Source organism: Lissotriton vulgaris, chromosome 8 (assembly GCF_964263255.1).
Source record: "Lissotriton vulgaris chromosome 8, aLisVul1.2, whole genome shotgun sequence".
NCBI classification, from domain to species: domain Eukaryota; kingdom Metazoa; phylum Chordata; class Amphibia; order Caudata; family Salamandridae; genus Lissotriton; species Lissotriton vulgaris.
The window spans coordinates 591,425,872-591,447,767 of NC_141696.1; the positions used below are offsets into that span (position 1 = coordinate 591,425,872).

Below are 21,896 nucleotides of genomic sequence, written 5' to 3' on the forward strand. Positions count from 1 at the left end.
GCACAATAGGTCTCGCAGTAGGAAAGTTGGAGCTATTGCTTTTGTAAATGACAAAGCCCTTTATGTTTTTAAAATGAAAACAAAAATAAAAGGCATTGTTATTTGCAATTGTAATAGCTCCAACTTTCCTACTGCGAGACCTATTGGCAACGCCAGTGCTTGTTTCAGATGGGTTCGTGCTCGCTGTTCCTTTTCAGAGACCCTCATTTTGAATTAAATATCAAGTAATTTTGTCAGATATTGCAGAGTATTTCAATCGATTATTGATATGGGTAGAACAATCATAACATCCAATCATAATTCAAATATGTGAGGTCATTTAGTTTCAAAACGATTTCATTATAACTGATAATGGACTGGAATAAATGTTTACAAAAATTGAATTTTTCGAAAAACAAAACTTTAGGAAAGTAACACACTTAGAAGAGGCTGTGTCTTGTTTAATAACCAGGCTTAGAAAGAACTGAAAACATTCACTTTAAGAGTTCAACAGTATGAACTTTAAAATGTAGCTAGTTAATCAATGTAAACACATACCATGTTTTATTCATGTGGTTTGGGCCGGCAATTAATTTTGAATATTGCCGACATACAAAACATAAAAATATCTTGTAGAGAACAATTCGCACTGTATTCTACCTACCATTTTTTAAACTTGAAATACAGTTCAGGATCATGTTTATCACAAGCTTCCTTTAATGTTTTATGGAAATGCACAGCATCTTCTTCATTCAAGTAGGTTGGAGTAAGATCCGTTCCACCACCAAACCACCACTGCTTGTTACCTGTGAGAGGCAATCATGAGTGAAATCATAACCGTTAGCTAGAAATACGGTTGAGTCAGTCAAAATCCCTGCACTAATATCTCAATACCAAATCTTTGACAGAAGAAGAAAATGTATACGTATTTCACCACATCAAGCACAAAAAAAAACGAGTCAAGAAGTTAGTCACAAAAATCACTTGTAAGGAAAACTTGCTTGGCAGATACACGTCAAAATTGTTAACGAGCAAAGCAAGGGATCTCAGACACTAGGACCAGCAAATCAGAAATGTGCTTCTTGAGCATGCACATTTTCTATGAGGAATGTTAGAAATGGGGGTCTCTAGTTGGCAATGGCTTGCACCTTTGTCCAAATAGGGACTCTAGCTTCTAGTCAGGGAAAGGGGATACACTTTCAAAATAACCACTGCTCATCCACTTGGAAGCGTGGCATAAGAAAACAGGCTTATCTCAGAGGCAGTGTGTAAAGCATTAGTGAACACATACAGTAATACAGTGAAAACACTACAAATGGACACCACACCAGTTTAGAATAATAAGTAATCTTTACTAGACTTAACACCAGACCAAACGACAAAAATCCACAATACAATATCAAGAATATGACTTTACAATGGTAGAAATAGCTTAGTTCAATGTAGATGGTAAATGCAACACTTTACTCTCAAAGTACCTTGGATGCCTAATGCAAAACAAACAAAAGGGTCACAGGGAAGGGGATGCGTCTTTTTCTTGCTTCGGGGGAGGTGAGGAGTCTGTTCCTTACTGCAGAGCAGGGGAGGTGATGTGTCGGTTCCTTACCAGAGTGGAGGTGAAGCGTTGGTTTCTTACTGCGTTCCGGTTGCGATGCAACAAGATGGTGACTCGAAGCGATGATCTGTTGCGATGCAACAAAATGGCATTTTTGATGCGATGCGACAACTTGGTTGTGATGCATGCACGCCTGACGGCCGTGGGGCCAACTCAGTGAACTCTTGAGCCGCGACAGGCCATGCGACATGCTTCTCCGGTGATGCAACAGCAACCTCTGCGGCGGCGACACGCTTCTCCGGCGATGCAACTTCTTCGGCGATGCATCGGCAAACAGCTGCGGCATGCTTCTTCGGTGATGCGAAGGTAACAGCTGCGGCAGCAACACGCTTCTTCCTTGTTGCGTCGCGCTTCCAGCTCCCAAAAACAGCAGCCGGCACCGCTCTGCAGGTAGAATTCCCAGCAAAGCAATTCAGGGGAGCTGGTGGTGAAGTCTTTGTGTCCCTGAGACTTCAGAACAGGAGGTAAGCTCAGCTTTAAGCCCCTGGAGATCTAACTCAAGATGAAAAAGTACACACAAAGTTCCCTTTATCCTTTCATTGGCAATAAGTAACCACTGCAGGCCAATCTCAAAGAGCACACAGCACAGGGGCAGTCTCCTCCTTCAGCTTTCTTGGTTTCTCTCCTTGGCAAAGGTTTGTCTTGATTCCCAGAAGTTATCTAAAGTTCTGTGGTCTGGGCCCCAATATTTATACTACTAAATCCTTTTATTCTCTGAAGGCAGAGAGTGTCTGTACCTAGTCAAAACCATTTCTGTCCTCCTCCTCCCTGGTGCAGCTTCTTGGCATGAGGTGGAGACCGCATTCTTGAACGCAGACCTGGCTCATGTAGGTGAAAAGAAATCTCCTCTCCCTACTCTATTCTATGTAGGCTCAGGCAAGTGAAAGGAAATCTCCTACCCCTACTCTCTATTCAACCCAGGTCCTATTCAGCCCAGCCCTGACTCATCAGACTACTGGAGCTAAAGCCCTCTCCAGCCCCCTGACACTCAAAAAGCAGTCATGGAAGACACAAACCTAGCAGAGGCATACTGGATGGTCAGGCGAGAAAATACCTACTTTCTAAAAGTGGTATTTTCAAACACAGAATGTAAAAATCACCCACACTAAAAGATGTATTTTAACATTCTGAGTTCAGGTATACTAAACTCGTTTTTTGTGCAGAACAAATCAAAACATTCATCCCCAGTCAAGAGATCTGGGTTAAATCCATCATTCTTTTGCTCACCATGCCACCCACTCCAGTTTAGACCTGACCATATGCACTAGGTTTCGCATTTGTGAGAGTTTAAGCTATTGGCATTGTAAATAACAATGCTTTTTATTTATGTTTTAAAAATCAACAAGTAAATAAAACATTGTCATTTACAATGCCAATAGCTCAAACTCAATTAAAAGCGAGACCTATTGCATTGCAAATGCTTGTTTAAAGAGCAGAGACCTGTTTCCTAAGCCTACCAGTGGCTGCTTTCCTTGACCAATGAAGAATTGGTTTTTCGCACTAGTACTTTTTTGAAAATTGCCACCCGGGCTTGTAAGATGATGTATAACCCTTTGACATTGTTATCCCTGTATGAATACCTTTTCAAATCAATCGATGAATTGTTAACGATACATTATTATAAACTGTCTAATTTATTTTGATATGGATTTTATTATGATTGTTGTACAAATGTCATTTTATTGTGCTTTTATGGATTTTCGGAATCCGAATAAAGTTATTTTGAACTTGAACATATATGTACCATAAAGCATGGTTAACTTAGCAGAGTTTTCAAAGGCATTACAACTATGGCAATTATTCAGCTTTCCATTAAGATGTTGTAGGCGTTATGAGGATATGACCTTGACATTTGGATATTTATGTCTGTACATCAAAATAATTGTGGCATGCATATACACAATTGTCTATATTTAATATATATATATTACATCAATATGCTTTTGGTTGTAATGTTCTTAATATTCATGCAGTCTTGTAATGATTTTTAATGTGTTGTTTTGAATAATTATGTCAATCCATTAGGTCATTTTATTTTAATGTAGTTGGACAATGTCATCATTTCTAAATCGGCCACATGATTTCTAACAGGACCGTTGTGCTAAATGAGCCTGCAGACTATTTGTATTGAAATGGTGCTCAATATTAGAACTAGGGACTCCCCGTAGTCTTTCTTTCATACGCGGTAGCGCCATCAACATAAGCAAGATGCATACACAACGTCACCATGCCCCGTACTTGGTTTCCTACCAAAATTCTCTTGTGGTTCACCACTAGTTGGTTGATACTGCAGGGAGATAGCCAGCGACTGATGGCGCTCAAGGTAACTCAGCGTGTAATCACGCTCCCAATACAATTTTAAATGCCCGCTCTCTGTTGTGTTCATTTCGTACCAATTCTAACACTATCCTCATGTATCTTACAGCCCCGGTAGGTCGAGATATTCCGACCGCCTGAGAATTTACCAATTAGCGATCCTCTACCATGCATTTATTGCGGGTAAGTTATTATATTTTTTCTACATTAATGTTGATTATATTATCATTTGCCCTGAAGGTAGTTGGTTTACTGATGCACTTTGTCCTTATTTTCAGGCCCTGTAAATTTGACTACAGAGGTCCTTTTCATTGCAAATGAACCCCCCGCGTAATCCTCTGCGGGTAAGTTCTACATTGTAAATTATAATGGAATCATTTGAAATTGTGTCATAGACATACATGATAGTGACAGTACTCCCTTGATTTGTAGGGTCCTTCTCCCATTCGTTGGGGACCATACCGCACTCCTTAGGCAGGTGAGTGTAACTTTTGTTGCTTTCATACATGAGATGAATATGAATTCCTTAGAGAGAGTTGAATTCACTTACTCTCTTACATGTGCACCATCTTGTTTCTCGCCCTTAATATATGTTCAAAACACTGGGTATTACCCATGACCTTGTGAGGTGGGTATTATGGGCTTAATTTTCGAAACAATTATTTTTAAAACAAATATAGATCTTGACTGTTTGGGACTTTCTGAACAATGTGCCTCTTGAGCTTTAGGGTTGCCCCATCCCTGTTCGGCCCCCTGTTCTGAAAACCAGCGAGGCTGAGGTCAAAATCTCCCTCTTCTGCTGTCAAGTCGGGTTGAAATGTCGACCCCACACCCCCTCCATTTTGGAAACCTGGAACTTCGTTCCCTGTGCCCCTCCCTTAAAGGAGACATAATCCTCCAATTTTTAGACATCAATGGTGTAAACATAACAAGTACTATTACTGGGCAAGTTTTCCGATGACTGATTAATAATTACCAGGCTTACACTGAATTATGAAAATGTATGCTGCTTTTTCTTTTGGCAATCTCTCCCTGTTCTAAAATCTTCTTACACTTGAGCACAAACAATTCCTTCACGATCCCCTTTGGAGCAACCCTTTCTTCCCATCTTTCTGTTGACTGTTTTTGAATCATATGATGATCTTTTACTGAATAATATATACATATGTGAAATAAAATATATGCCCTTCTTTGGAAAAACTGTATTGAAATGATTAGGTCTGGTGCACATTTGTTTTTTTTTATTAGTTTCCTGGTTATGTGAGCTAACTCAATAGTAGCTCTTGTTGAGAATATCAGTACCTTCGAATTAATTTATGTTTGAATAGGTATTGGTCCAGGACCATTGTTTTCTTCGTTGAATTGGATACCCAGCTCCACTGACTTTAGTTGGGCTACCCCTTTTAATTAATTGTCACAGGAGTACCTGGGCCTAACTTAGGGGTGACTAATATGTAGAAAAGAAAAGGTTTAGGGACTGGGAAGTGGGTGCACTTGCCAAGTCGACATGGCAGCCCCAGACTGCACACAGGCTCTGCAATGGCAAGCCTGAGCCATAGTTTACAAGCTGCTTCTGTGGGTGGAACAACTAGTGCTGCAAGCCCACCAGCAGCATTTGATTTACAGGCCCTGGGCACACATGGTGCACTGTACTAGGGTCTGAGAAGGAAATCAAATAAGCCAATCATGGAGTCACTAATCCATTACAACCATTTACAATAGGGAGCACTTGCACTTTGGCACTGAACAGCAGTTTCCAAGTGCCCAAAGCATCTAGACCAGCACAAACATAGCAAAACTGCAGGAGGCTACAGCAAAAAATGGAAGGGAGACCCACGCCAATTGTGCCAGGTCTAATAAGGAACATATAAGGCATAAGATTATAAACTAAAGAATTAGTTATACCTTATTTGGTCTCCTTCGATGGACCATGTTTTTGAACACACACTCATAATTTTCGTCATAAAAGGATGTACCCGTACCATAAGAGTTAAAATCCCCAAATGGTCAGAATGAATAATAAATTAACTGATGGCGTCAACAAGTCCACTAGTGTAATTGTCATGCATGTGCCATGCGTCAAAAATGATGGGATGTTTAAAAACATATGTAAACACATCAGCGGGTCGAGCACATTTATCAGCTTGCCTCCGAACAGTGCTTCTGATTTGCTGCTCCTCAGTTGCTCTTGGATAGATACAATGAACATTTGTCTAATAGTCTGCAACCACTGCCCACCATATGTTGCTTCTCCGCCCCTCCTTCGGTAGACTCCAGATAGTAGTTTACTGGACAGGTTTACAGTAAATCCAAAAGTTGGGTTCCAATCATTCCTGGGAGAACTCCCTAAAGTGATTTCAGAGGTTTAAGAGTGCCGCCAGCAGCTGGACTTCAAACATGGTTCCTTGTGGGGAGCAACCTTGCTTGAGCTGCCATGCAAATCATGAAACTCGCCCCCATAAATTATCAGGATTGTCAAACATACTGGTACTCAGATAACCAACAAAGGCTTGGGCTTTCCAACAAATTGATACAGTTTGATTATGCTGTAGATGTTAGGAGCATACTCTTTTGGGATATCATGCACAACATGAAATCTCTCCACTTTAGTTAAAACAGCAACCTACACCCTTACAAACATATGCCCTGTAAGATTCGGTTCCAATTGTTCTCCCACTTAGATAGCGCTTCAAAACCTCAACAAGCGGTATAGAAAAATGTACAGAAATTCTACAGTACAATACCAGTCACTTACCCCCTTTCTGAAGCATTTGAAGGTCTCAGAATTGATGTCACTTGTTACATTTTCGAAACCCTACACCATACGCTGCTTTCGGCTTCTGTTTCAAAATTGACTCTTGCCTCCCCTCACAATGAATTTGTGTTACTTACCATCGCTTTCCTCAATTTCAAAGTATCTGTAGTTGAAGTGGATTGTCGGAATGTGAGGATTCTTAGGATGGATAACAGAACTCACTCCCATGGCGCAGAAAGGCAATTTTCCTATTAAAAAAAGAAAATAAAGCCACATAAATAAGGTTTCCTTAAAATGAATAAAAACACATGCAGAGGACAATCTCATGCAGTTAAAAAAACACTGGTAGTCATATAAAGCAAGACTTGACTCAAACAGCAACTGAACACTATGGATAGTAACAGCTCACAAATGTCGATAGAGTAGCAGGTAGGTGAGTGCAAAATAAGTACTTCACACTGGAGAATAGTCTGCTCTGTGCAAAGTTTAGCATCATGCAGGTCGCTGCAATATAGTTTTTGGAGTCTAAAGTATAGTTTTGGAGCAGAACTACAGCACTTTGTAGCACTGACGACAGGCCCCTACGACTAGTCAACGTTTGAGGGGTATTAAATGGGAGGTAGCAGACTTAAAGCCAGGTTGGGAAGGCTTGCTCAGAGTTCTCTTGTGTAGTACAGGACCTGATGTCCATCTTGTAAGTAAACCGAATAATATTCTGCCCTTTGCTTTGCCAGTGCCGACACAATTCTACAAGTACAGATAGAGCCAAAAGCAGTGGCTATGGAGAGACCGGAGAGGGATGAGAAAGACCGAGCCAAAGCAATGATCTATGTCAGGGTCGAGGGAGCAAGCAGTAACGGGGACAGCGGGATAGCAGAAGAGGTAGAAGATGGCTGGGGGTGTTGGTACCGTAAAGAGGGGTAAAGAAACAGAAAAAGAGGAAGAAAATGGTAACAAGCTGGTAGCACTTAGAGTACAAAATCTTTACTGGCACAGAAAAAAGTAAGAAGAAAAATAGTTGATGCAAAGCAGTGGATAGATGCACTCATTGTGTGAAAAACAGAGTAAAACTAACTGCTTACACAGGCAGGACAAGCCCAAGAATAAGGAGGAAAATCACTGAATCAAAAGCAGATAACTGAAATGGACAAAAAAGCCATCCAATCATAAGCAGGGAGCAGACCCAAAGCCTATGCTAAACATATGAGAAAGTATTAGTTGGAATGCTGTTTGTGAAAGACATCTAAAGCGGTCTGTAATAAGACCACAAAAAGGGGCAATTTTTTAAATTAACTCTATTTCGTAGTTGCATGGGATTGTGGGGTCTTCATTTATAAAGAAGAAGTCTTTTGACAGGGCAAGCCAGAAGTTAAAGGGAGAGATGAGCAGATCCTCAAGGACCGGAGAGGACTGCAGGTCGTTAGAAAATAAGCTAAGACACTTGACATTGTGCACACTTACACGCTTTTTTAGTGTTTTTTCAAAGTTCTTTAAACTTGCATGTCATTGTTTAAAGGGGACAGTACACTGAAATGTGAACATGCTTTGGTAGCTGCAGAAATGGATGAATGGATGCAGGCAAATTTCTGTAAAGGCATTTTAGCAAGTAGAAATTTAGGTAAGGTACATATGACATATGACATGTAGTCCTACAGGAACTAACACAAGTTGATTATGAACAGACACCACTTTAGGGATATCAGGAAAAGACAGCATGTTGTTTTGCTTGTGTTGTGTTTCTTTAAGTCCCAGGTAAAGTATCAGAATTATGAAATATCATACCTATACATATTGCAAATGGGCAAATGATGCAGAAACTGAAATTTGGCAGCTCTCAAAGTATATTTAACTCAGCCTGGATGAGTCCTTGGGAGCTATATCACACCAGAACTTCCTTCTAAGTCCTATGTTGTGTTGGACTTTAATAGGGAGAGTAATGCAAATGCAATTGAATACATTTTCAGACCAATTTTCAGAGCGGGGTGCTGGCCAAAGTGGTTAGTTCTCCAAAATTATAATGGGCTAGCATTACCTGTTGATCGTTTCTAGAAATTGTGCAAATTGGGAGTTTGCGATTTTGTGTGTATTGCAAGGGGCAGTAAGGCAGTTCCCAGTACTCATTTTTGAAAAATATGGACTATTAGAAGTGCAACAAGACCCGAACTTGGGGAGGGGGGGGGGTGCTATGAATCTGAATGTGGGGGCAGAGCAATCATCAAAGTCGGAGACAAAATCATGCTTAAGGTCTCCCTTCAGTAATAAATGTTTTATTTTAATGCTCAATGAGACGCAGATCATTGTGCTTCAGTTCCTGGGACAACAAACAGTGCTTTATAAAGATATTAAAGGCATTTGAATAGGGCTTTAAATAAAATTAAAGATATATAGGACAACTTGCCTCCCTCCAATAACACCTCCCAAGCCCTCCCCTTAAATGTTTTTGAAAAGGAGTGGCTAGTGGTGTAGTATATGCACACTTGTTTAGTCATATCTATTAATACACAATCTGTGTTAGAAATGAGAACTGTCGTTGGCAGAGGTATGCACCCTGTCAGCGTAGGCACTACCATTTTAGACAGGGTAAGCTAAATATACACTAAAAGACAGTTGGTGATCACCCATGGTAGTTTGACACAGAGCAGTCAGGCTTATTTAAAGAGGCAATGTGTAAAGTGTGCACACACACACCACATACAAACACACAAAAATAGACAATTTTAGAAATAAATCAAGACCAAAATGGCAAAAAACAAAATGTAGGAGCCGAGTTATGAATTCTAAAAAAATAAAAAGAATTATAGCCCTCCGAAGCAATAAGCCTCGGTCCAACGCGGTAACCAGTACCCTTGCGCGGAGGGCGGGGAAGGGAGAGCCAGGTTCTTCCGCTTTGACCGGTTAGTGGTCTAGTTGCGGGGAGCTCGCACTCATAAAGAGCGAAGGGCTCGTGGCCGCGGTGCGTTGAATGGGGCAGTGGCAGTGTCCTTAAACCGCTCGGCGCTAAAAAGTGTGTGGGCAATCTGTTTTATTATTTTTAATGTTGGAACTCTGCTGGCATTAAGTTTCTTTTAAATCGGTGCACACATTTCCTTTGAGGGGGAGTGCTAGGGGCATTTGTCATTCTTACCTCTACGGAAGCCTGGGCTCAGTCTTCACTCCTTCCCGCCTCAGTACCGTTGCGCGGAGGGCAGGGAAGGGAGAGCCAGGCACTTCCGCTTTGACCGGTTAGCGGTCTAGTTGCAGGGAGCTCGCACTTATAAAAGCTGCATGCCTTAGCGGCCGCGCCAAAGGCAATCCCGTCTGCGCCCGTCCGCGGCCGGTCGGGGCTCGGGGCCAGAACCCCTGGTTGTTTCGGAGCAGGGCTACAGTATAGCTCCCCAAGAACTGTATGCTCTTTGCCCCGCAATGGCAGACCCGTGTAGGCACAGCATTGAGGGCGGAAGGAAGAGCTGGGATTGCAGGCACTGCTCGTTTAGACCTAGCGCTGGGAGGGAGGAAAAAGGAGGCGAGCTCACTTTTGAACTGCTGCCTACTGAATGTTAGATCACTTAGGAAGCACAGCATGGAGATCTACGACCAGCTCTTAGATGGTCAGGTAGACGTGATGTTCGTCTCAGAGACTTGGCTTGATGAGGACTCTGCGCCTGAGATCCTCGAGGCCCTATCCAGTGGTTATGCGGTCACCAGGGTAGATAGGCGTTCCGGCAGAGGAGGTGGGGTGGCAATCATATTTAAACACACCATCCAATGCTCTCTCGAGCTGGTCGCTATTGCAGATAGCAAGGCTGGTCTTTTTACGATCAGGGTGGCCACAAATTATATCTTGAAAGGACTCCTGGTCTACAGACCCCCTGGACCTCCCAATCGCTTCTCCCCTAGCCTGATAGAATGTCTCACACAACCAGCACTGCGATATGAAAAACATTTAGTGCTTGGCGATCTCAATTTGCATTTTGATGATGCAAAGAACGTGGGGGCCCGTGAGTTATGTCAGGAAATGGCTACTTTACAACTCATGCTAAAACCGGATTCCCCCACCCATCAACTGGGCCATTTGCTCGACTCCATTTTCGCTAACTGGGATGCCATAGTTGTAACCCACCACTTCCTGTTTGATGGTCAGACCATTTCCTGGTTCCTTTTGCGGTGATGCTGCCTGGGTTAAAGGTACAGGAGAAATGAAAGATGGGAATAGTATGCTGGAAGTGGGCTGGCTTCTCTCAGGAAAAGTTTAACAGTGCCCTCTATCAGGGTGGGCTGCCGGGGGGCATAGATGTTGAAAGCGCACATGAAAACTTGGATAGGCGTATTACAGAGGCACCGGATAGCACCGCTCCCTGATCACAAAAAAAGCTGGGAAGAGTACAAAAATCTGCTCCCTGGTATAATACCGCCCTGAGAACTGCTAAAGCAGATTGAAAAAGCCTAGAAAGGCGGTGGAGGAAAGACTTTTCGGACCAGGTGAGGAGGGAGTATAAAGTCACTCTGAAGAGCTATCATGTGCTCATCAGAAGGGCTAAGGCATCATACTACCAGGAAAGAATTGGGGTGGCGGAAAATTCGGCAAAGGAACTGTTTAGGGTTTACAAAGAAATATCTTCCCTAGAGACAACGGCAGTACCAGCAACTGGCTCAGTGGAGTCATGCAACCATGTGGCGGATTTCTTTGCAGATAAGGTTGAGAAGATTTATTCCACCTTCCCAGACTCTGCTCTAGTAGGCCACGAGACCTTGGGGGAAGCAGGGTATGTTCTAGAGATCAAATGTATTGATAGATTTACTGTTCCCTCTCCAGAGTTGTTAACAAAAATCTGTATCAGTGTCAAGTCGGGCTCTCCAAGAGACTCTGCCTCCCCTAAAGTACTTAGAGGGAGAATTGCAACTCTTGAGCCATGTATTAGACACCTCTAGGAGTTATCTTTCATGACAGGTGCAGTGCCAGTAAGATGGAAGGAAGCAGTGGTCCTTCCGCTACCCAAGAAACCGCACATTAGCCTAGACCAACTTGATAATCTGCATCCAATCTCCTTACTTCCTTACTTCCTTCGCAAAGGTTGCAGAGAAGGTGGTAAATACGCAACTTATTGGGCATATTGGGAAATACAATCTCCTTCATCCAACTCAGTCTGGTTTTCGGGCCCTCCACTTGACGGAATCAGCCCTGCTACTCGCCACTGAAACCATTAAGAAATATGTTGATGCTGGACAGACGGCAGCCTTCATTCTGCTGGATTTAAGAGCTGCCTTTGACACTGTTGCCCACCATACTTTGTTGCAGTGTTTGAGGAAAGGAGGTGTGTCTGGCAGTGCATTGAGCTGGATGAAATCCTTCCTGTCTGAGCGCAGTTTTCAGGTGAGGCAGGGCTCCCACTATTCTAAAGTCATCAAACTGAAACAAGGGGTGCCTCAGGGATCGACCCTGAGCCCGACCCTGTTCAATCTCTATGTCACGCCTCTTGCTGAGATTGCAGACGAATTTGGGATTATGGTTGTGTCCTATGCCGATGATAATCAACTGGTGGTTTCCCTGACACAGGCACAGGATATGGCAGCCTCCAATTTCGTGGCATGCATGCACGATCTTGCATTGTGAATGGCTAATAATTGCCTGAAATTGAATGGCAATAAGACTGAGGTGCTTGTGATAGGGAAAGCCCCGTCAGTGGGGTCATAGACATGGTGGTCCCAGAGTCTGGGACCCACGCCCTGCGCACAGGCAAAGAACCTTGGGGTATGGCTGGACACTAAGCTCTCCTTTTAGCATCATATCAGGCGGGTAGCAGGCGCCTGTTTTGGAGTCCTGTGGGGCCTTCGGAAAACCTTGGATGTGCTGCCTACTGCAGCCAGGAATACCATGGTGCATACCCTGATGACATTGCGCCTTGATTATGGTAATATACTGTACCTGGGTGTTACGGCTAAATGCATGCAAAGACTCCAAGGTATCCAGAACGCAGTTCTTATGCTCCCGAGGAGCGCCTCTTCTAAGAGGGCGTTGGTTTCCCAACACTGGCTGCCGATAAGGAAGAGAGTCTTGTTCAATGCACTGTGCGTCTGCCACCGTATCATTCAAAGGACGGGTCCATCCTATTGGTTTGATTTACTGCCCCTTCACTGTCTTGGCCTCTCCACTCTTCCTCTATTTCTGTCTCACTCTCTCCTGCCCCTTTACTGTCTTGGCCTCTCCACTCTTCCTCGGTTTCCGTCTCACTCTCTCCTGCCCCTTCACTGTCTTGGCCTCTCCACGATTCCTTTGTTTCCGTTTCACTCTCTCCTGCCCCTTCACTGTCTTGGCCTCTCCACGATTCCTCAGTTTCAGTTTCACTCTCTGCTGCCCCTTCACTGTCTTGGCCTCTCCACTCTTCCTCTATTTCTGTCTCACTCTCTCCTGCCCCTTCACTGTCTTGGCTCTCCTCTCTTCCTCTATTTCTGTCTCACTCTCTCCTGCCCCTTCACTGTCTTGGCCTCTCCACTCTTCCTCTTTCTGTCTCACTCTCTCCTGCCCCTTCACTGTCTTGGCCTCTCCACTCTTCATCAGTTTCCGTCTCACTCTCTCCTGCCCCTTCACTGTCTTGGCCTCTCCACTCTTCCTCTATTTGTCTCACTCTCTCCTGCCCCTTCACTGTATTGGCCTCTCCACTCTTCCTCTGTTTCCGTTTCACTCTCTCCTGCCCCTTCACTGTCTTGGCCTCTCCAATCTTCCTCAGTTTCCGTTTCACTCTCTCCTGCCCCTTCACTGTCTTGGCCTCTCCACTCTTTCTCTATTTCTGTCTCACTCTCTCGGTTTCACTCTTTCCTGCCCCTTCACTGTCTTGGCCTCTCCGCTCTTCCTCTACTTCTGTCTCACTCTCTCCTGCCCCATCACTGTCTGGGCCTCTCCGCTCTTCCTCTTGTCTGTGTGTGTAGACCATTCTCAAACTGCCATACTGTCTTCTTGTCAAAGATCACAGTTCAAAATACAGTCTCTGGTCCATAAAGCATTCCAAATCCATGCACTAGGATCCATCTGCAGGACCCACCAGATATATCAGCTCTCCAGGAACATTAAATAAGCCAATTAAAACATTTTTGCCACTCAGCTATACATAGATATTCACTGTGGAACAACCTGCCTTCTCCCAAGAAAATACACAAATATTTATTGAATGCCAGAAAAGCATGTAGCCCTGCCTCTTTTACTCAGCCAATGAAATCATGGCTCATACCCTAGACTATTCTAGCTGGCAATCTGCAATTGCGACCTAATCTCCTCTTTCAGGAAGCTTTTAAGAACTTATCTTTTTCCCAGCCACCTACCTACTCTTTGTTGTTCAAGCTTCATTGTTTTCACCATTTATGAGAGAAAATGTCTGCTACTAAATGTATTTGTTATAAGTTCTCCAAAACATAGGATAATATCTAACTAGAAAAAAGTTAAATAAGTAAACATTGCTTTTGACTCTTCAATGCATAAACACACACTCATACATTTTTATATGCAAAGAACCCATCCGACCGAACTCCTTAGCCAACAAACTGTTCACACCCATTTTGTTCCAAGTTAACACTTTTCCATCTGCAGCTTCAAGGAGTATTGCGATTATCCTAGAGTACAACTGCTTTTGTGACACTACTAAAGAACTTATGTGTGAACGAAGCATGATGGCTGCCCCACACGAAGCATGATGGCTGCCCCACCCAAAGCATTCCAAAACAGTCTCAGCAGGATGATGGGTTTTAAAAATACCATACGCAAATAAATAAAGAATAAATTCCATGTAAATTGGGATATTTTGCAAAAAGTAGCAGAATCCTTTGCATAAGTCACAGGGAGAAAGGAGATGCTAAAAATAGTTTTTTGGGGTCATGGGTCCAATTTGTTTCCCAAACGTATAAGCCATAAATGTTTACACTTTGTATACTTTACCGTCTTTTGTTTTGAGCGATTTCCCACGGCTTTTCATCTGTTGAATGGATTCCTCTGAAAGATAGCCGTGAACTACAGAGACATTGACGCCAGCCTTTTCAAACACATTTCCATCTTGAAGCACACAGCTGATGCCTCCACCACCTAGAAAGATCAGTTGTAAACAGAAACGGTTATAGTATTAATTATTGGGAAATAATGCGGTCTTTGTGAATTCATAGGGAGATAATAGTATTTGAGCCATCCATTTTTTTAAACTAAACAGAGAGGGGAATCACAGCTATGGGGTGTTAATATTTCAACAGCGGGGTTAATAACAATGACATTTAAAAAAAGGAGGTTGGGTTCAGTCACATAAAAGGGCTCGATTGCAGGAGAAAATATTTGCAGGACTGGTGAATTCCTATCACGAAATGTCCAGGACATATTGTTCAGTTCCACAATAATAATTCATGTTTATTTTGTGATGTGGAAAAGCAAAATCAACCACCTGCAGCACAAACCTTTGATTGACAGTGAACTTGTTAGAGGTCATGAGACAGAAGATTGCCAGCTACGGCAAAAATTGTATTGCAATAGATTACATGTTTTGGTGCTTTTGTTGCACAAAATCCAGTGGTGTAAAATCCCATATTTCATAGAGAACTGTGAAATATGGTAACCATTTCATGGGTGCCTCTGAAATACAGATTTCATAATCATGACAGCCCTCAAGCCGTTCTACAGAACTTTAACACTGTCCGGGCTACTCTGATTACACAACAGGGAGGACCAAATTATTAAGCAAAAAAATGGAAATTATACTGCACATTTTGTCAATATAATTTTTATTCACAGAAGATAGAAAAAAAAATTTGGGGTGAAATCTGCATATCATGTGGAAAATGTAGTAATTCCTTTATTGTGGTGTAAATAATGCAGCTACAGAATCACCTAACTCCATTGACATTCACCGTTGCCCATTGCTTTAACAATTTATTCAAGAAAGATAAAAAAAGCCTAAACATTTAGATCACAATCAGAGGCAATTTTTAGCGTCACTTTAAAGAAAACAGCTTCTTTAAGCTTTCTGCCCCCAAAATAAACAAGGGGAACATGTTCTACACGTATAATCAGGGAGAATAGCACCATGTAGTGCTCCAGAGGCTGCTGCTTCTTTCTGCCGCTCATGTTCATTTTCTACTCAAGAGGCAGCTTTCTCAACGTGAACGGTTGTGACCTGCTGCGACCGCCGGCATTGGGGAATTGCACTAGGGGATGGAACTTCTCCCTTGCGCTCACCCAACTTAACATTGGCAAGCCGAGCACAAAAAAGAAAAAACTGCAGCGCGGCGGTGGTTTGCCAGAACTCGACATTCCAAGTGGAACACGGAGGGGGCAGAACTCAGTGAAGTCTGCCAACAATGAGGAATTTTTCACCAACCACTAATATTATGGTCAAGTAAAGAAGGTCAGACTTTGAATGACAGCATTATTCTTCAGCTGGAAACAGGCGCACTGGATGGAAAGTATTTTCTGGTTATATTTAAAGTAAATTTCGGGAAATAAAAGCAAATTGGAAACTAAAACAAGTAACAAAGCAATGGTACACATAGAAAAATTATATATTCCGAACTATGCTATTACCAGAATTCCGTATAATGAAAAAACTTGAATATTTTAGAGTCCTACCATGATAAGATATTTGGCCGAAACAGACCCCATTCCTAAACTAGAGCCTCTGCATTAACTGAGCCTGTAAACTTTCAGAGATCTGACACATCTAAACCTCTGGTATATTCTGAGTACAGTTTAAATCAGAAAAGCGTGAGAATCAAAGCCTTGCTAGAATCCAAATCCTGACTTAATATGAGCCTTGGTGAGATCACAGAAGCTATTATCATACCTATCAGTTACCGAGAATGCTGCTTTGATCAGTCACCTGACTGCATGACTCTAAATGGAACAAGTGGATTTGTTTGAATTTCTTAAACTTCTCGTCCTATTCATAACTCGATATGTATACCCCGATATTAGTTGCAGAAAAATCCAGCAAAACTTTCTATTATATGGTACGCATGCAAGCAAAGATTTTTAAAAACTGCATGCCGCCATCAAAAGTATTTTTGATTATATTATGTCGAAAAGTGCAATTAGCTAATTAATTTCATGTTTAGAAACTAGTAGTGCTAGTGGTTTACTTGTTCCAGCTCCAGTTCTCTTCAACATATGTATTTATGATTTAAGTAATCATTACAGCTTACTATTGCAAATGAGCCCAAAACAACTAATTGCCAACTTCTAACTGATGGCACGGTTATTGACTACGACTGAGATGGTCCTTTAACATCATTTAAGGAGGAAAACATGTTCTAAGCTGCAGTTAGGGTACACAGCCTACATCGATATATGAATAACCGATTCTTAAGCTCCTTATTGTGCTTGCACACTTTGCCAGTCCGAAAAAGGAAGTTCTTCATCCACTACTACTTGCAGTGAGGAGTCAATTCAGATGATGAATGGTTGAACATCTGTGCAAATGATGCTGGATTTCTAGCAATTGAACCTGCAAAGGCCCCGTGAATAAACCATGCTTGGTATAAAATGAAGGTCTGTTCAGGAGATATAAACTGGGTTGGCCACCAATTGTTGAAACCAACTCTATATTTTGCCATTACCTAACACTAGTCTAACAGGTTGAATTAAATCTTTTTGACATGGTATGGATTTTCAAATGTGTGAGACCCCTGAGCTTTGGCTGGTATTTGCTATGTACTTGTGCATCATTACTTAATACATCATGAAGATAGTTTGATTTTCAAAGCATATATCTATATGTACTGTACCTGAAATTTAAATTATGTTTCATATGAGTTACTGGATTCAAAATATTCTTCTTTCAATAAGTGGATATATTTGAACTGATTTATGGATATTGTTTTAAAAAAATCTGAACTGGTTACAATGTTTTTTCATAATTTGTATTGGTATTAGCCGGGTGGCCAACAAATTAACTAACAGTATTAAGAAAATGAGTCAGTGGGTACATATTAAACAGAAACATACATGCATGAAGAATGTGCTTTTGCCTTAGTATTGGTTCTGTGGTGCTATCTTCTGTTGAACTGTGTTGAAATACGACTCAAAAGAGCTTCACGATAACAACTCAAAGTCCAGGACACTTGACATAACTCATTTGGCACATTTTAAATGCATCATATTACCCTCTGAAGGCTTTCATATGGCTGTGGATTTACACTGTGTACATTACCAATATGTCGTAATGGAAGAATATCCTTTTATGATACTTGTGGTTATATCCAGCCAAATAATCAATTCCTTTTAGCAAAGCTGCTATTTGTTTATTACTAATTTTATTTTATTCATGCAGTCTAAATAGTGTTAAAATCCCACATTTTGGTGAAATAAAGTCGTTATTGTTTGGCCTCATGCCTTTATCTAAAGGTAGAGACTATTTCAGGTTCTAGTCATACGGAGAAAGGTCCCTCTCCACAATGCACTAACAGTGAGAGCTTTGTCGTCTGAGTCCTACGAATGAGAAACCTTGTTAAAATAGTTAAAGAGTAACTCATAAAATTCACCAACTTTGTACAATACACCAGCTCACACTCTGATCACCCAAAACCCAGCTCCTACTCCTTGCCTCATGTAGAGACGAGTCGATACAAGTATAGTTTCCAAAGTAGGTTTATTGACATCCTCGGGATTGCATCATATCCAGATCCTCACAAGGAAATGGCTACACAGCAACTGAACACATTCTAATCTGAACATATATGTATGCAGAATGTGGAAGCAAAATGTGGAACACACAGAATACAGAACATTGTAAATACAATCTACAATCTATTAAAGATATCACTACACATCCTCCTTCTTTAATTTAAGAATAACCCATATCTTCTCTATAAAAGAATTATATATATATATATATATATATATATATATATATATATATATATATATATATATATATATATATATATATATATATATATATATATATATTATTCCGATTGCCCCTGAACACAAGGACGCCACTCCGCTGGTGCAGTGTAACAACACTCTTTATTTCAAAGAACTGCCAATTCGGTCCGGTTTTAATGCTTCCCCCGACGCGTTTCGAAGCTGACTTGCTTCTTCCTCATGGGGTCATTGGGCAGCACGTAACGGAATTGACTGCAGCTGCACTTTTAACCAGAATGCATGCTCTCCCTGGTGAGGCATGCTGGGGGCTGCAGTCCAATATGCTCCTTCGGTGGTGTCCGTTATGTGCCAATTTTTGATGCCTCTGGAAATTATTTCACAGCCCTTCAGTTGGTTCCCGGCACACTATACAGTCCTTAATTGCGACGCACCAGCGCTGAATACAGGCAGGGAGAGCCCCACCATTCAGTCCCGTTGTAGGAGGTCCTGCCGGGTGGTGTATCCTCCGCGGCTGAGGCCGCCGCGTACAACATTATTCCGATTGCCCCTGAACACAAGGACGCCACTCCGCTGGTGCAGTGTAACAACACTCTTTATTTCAAAGAACTGCCAATTCGGTCCGGTTTTAATGCTTCCCCCGACGCGTTTCGAAGCTGACTTGCTTCTTCCTCATGGGGTCATTGGGCAGCACGTAACGGAATTGACTGCAGCTGCACTTTTAACCAGAATGCATGCTCTCCCTGGTGAGGCATGCTGGGGGCTGCAGTCCAATATGCTCCTTCGGTGGGGTCCGTTATGTGCCAATTTTTGATGCCTCTGGAAATTATTTCACAGCCCTTCAGTTGGTTCCCGGCACACTATACAGTCCTTAATTGCGACGCACCAGCGCTGAATACAGGCAGGGAGAGCCCCGCCATTCAGTCCCGTTGTAGGAGGTCCTGCCGGGTGGTGTATCCTCCGCGGCTGAGGCCGCCGCGTACAACATTATTCCGATTGCCCCTGAACACAAGGACGCCACTCCGCTGGTGCAGTGTAACAACACTCTTTATTTCAAAGAACTGCCAATTCGGTCCGGTTTTAATGCTTCCCCCGACGCGTTTCGAAGCTGACTTGCTTCTTCCTCATGGGGTCATTGGGCAGCACGTAACGGAATTGACTGCAGCTGCACTTTTAACCAGAACGCATGCTCTCCCTGGTGAGGCATGCTGGGGGCTGCAGTCCAATATGCTCCTTCGGTGGGGTCCGTTATGTGCCAATTTTTGATGCCTCTGGAAATTATTTCACAGCCCTTCAGTGGGTTCCCGGCACACTATACAGTCCTTAATTGCGACGCACCAGCGCTGAATACAGGCAGGGAGAGCCCCGCCATTCAGTCCCGTTGTAGGAGGTCCTGCCGGGTGGTGCATCCTCCACGGCTGAGGCCGCCGCGTACAACATTATTCCGATTGCCCCTGAAACAATTTCCAGAGGCAACAAAAATTGGCACATAACGGACCCCACCGAAGGAGCATATTGGACTGCAGCCCCCAGCATGCCTCACCAGGGAGAGCATGCGTTCTGGTTAACAGTGCAGCTGCAGTCAATTCCGTTACGTGCTGCCCAATGACCCCATGAGTGCAAGTCCACACAGCTGCCGGGACTTTGTTGTTTCAGCCAGTGAACAAGGGCGCTTTGCCCGAAACATGTTTGGCGATTCAGTTGGTGTGATCTAATGCAATACGCCTGTTGCCCACATTAAACGAAGGCTGTCATTATCACCTTAGTGGCATTTCCTTGCATGGCGATTCTCTTCATGATATATATATATATATATATATATTCACTGAAAAAACCATAGGTTATAGACCATATATAGTTAGGAATTAGCATTTACAAAACCTTGAAAATTCACTGAAAAAACCATAGGTTATAGACCATATATAGTTAGGAATTCGCATTTACAAAACCTTATTTTACTCACACAAAACCATTGAAATTCCATATATAGTTAGTTGCACTAACTATATATCGCGCACCCGCAATCCACTGCTGATGATGTCACATATTACATCATTAATGACATGGTCAGTGACATCACTGATGACATCTCAAATGACATCACTGATGACATCTTAAATGACATCACTGATGACATCTCATTTGACATTACTGATCACATCACTGATGATATCATTCATGTGATAATACGATGAACCTCTTCAGACTCTAATATAACCTTAGATACAATCAGTGTAAACAGACACTCACAGACTGTCACTCATCCATGGAGTTACTCACACACCTAGTCAGTCATGCAAAGAATCAATCACACCTCCATTTCCTCAACTATACAGTTATACAAACTTTACTTATTCAAACATATACTAACACATATTTACTCTCTTATACAATCCCTGATACAAGTTCACAATGATCCATACAGCCACTCACACATTCACTGGCTCTTATGCACAGTTATTTATATATGTCAACTCTCACATGTACTGTGTTTTACATATGTACTTACTTTGACATGTAGCACTGAGATATCCATTCACTCACCAATACACTCATGCACACAGTCAACCGCCCATACAGCTGTTTCCACATGCACTTTTGAAACCATACATCTAGTGAATCAACTGCTCACACATCTATGCACAGAGTCATACACCTCCCAGCCACCCACACACACACTCAGTCTCCCATACAAATACTTGGGCAACCAATCACAAACCCATATAGTTACTCATATAGCTACTTATCAACACATGCAACAGTTTACAGAACAACAGACATAATGATGCACAAATTAAGACAGTTTAGTCACTAACCCATGCACTCAGTGAGACACATTTAATCACTCACTCATACAGTCAGTCATGCACCTACTAAATCCTTCATCCAGACACTTATACATCCACTCATTCTTCAATATGTAAGACATATTTTAACTTTACAGAAACATACAGTCACTGGATGTTGTCATCAGTGATGTCATCAGTGATGTCATTTGAGATGTCATCAGTGATGTCATCAGTGATGTCACTGACCATGTCATGAATGATGTAATATGTGACATCATCAGCAGTGGATTGCGGGTGCGCGATATATAGTTAGTGCAACTAACTATATATGGAATTTCAATGGTTTTGTGTGAGTAAAATAAGGTTTTGTAAATGCGAATTCCTAACTATATATGGTCTATAACCTATGGTTTTTTCAGTGAATTTTCAAGGTTTTGTAAATGCTAATTCCTAACTATATATGGTCTATAACCTATGGTTTTTTCAGTGATTTTTCAAGGTTTTGTAAATGCTAATTCCTAACTATATATGGTCTATAACCTATGGTTTTTTCAGTGAATAAATATATATACATACATATATAAACATATATCATCTGTATATCTATATAAATAC

At 42.0% G+C, this 21,896-nt stretch overlaps 1 protein-coding gene across 1 annotated transcript in view; it reads right to left on the minus strand.

Moving 5' to 3' along the window:
- CPOX (coproporphyrinogen oxidase) overlaps window positions 1–21,896 on the minus strand; it is a 128,755-nt gene that overhangs the window by 80,563 nt on the left and 26,296 nt on the right. Inside the window, exons 2-4 of the mRNA XM_086934430.1 lie at window positions 14,569–14,712; window positions 6,803–6,913; window positions 644–785 (exon numbers count right to left, since the gene is read on the minus strand). Of these exons, the coding sequence (XP_086790556.1) occupies window positions 644–785; window positions 6,803–6,913; window positions 14,569–14,712 (397 nt within the window). The remainder of the gene's footprint in view (window positions 1–643; window positions 786–6,802; window positions 6,914–14,568; window positions 14,713–21,896) is intronic.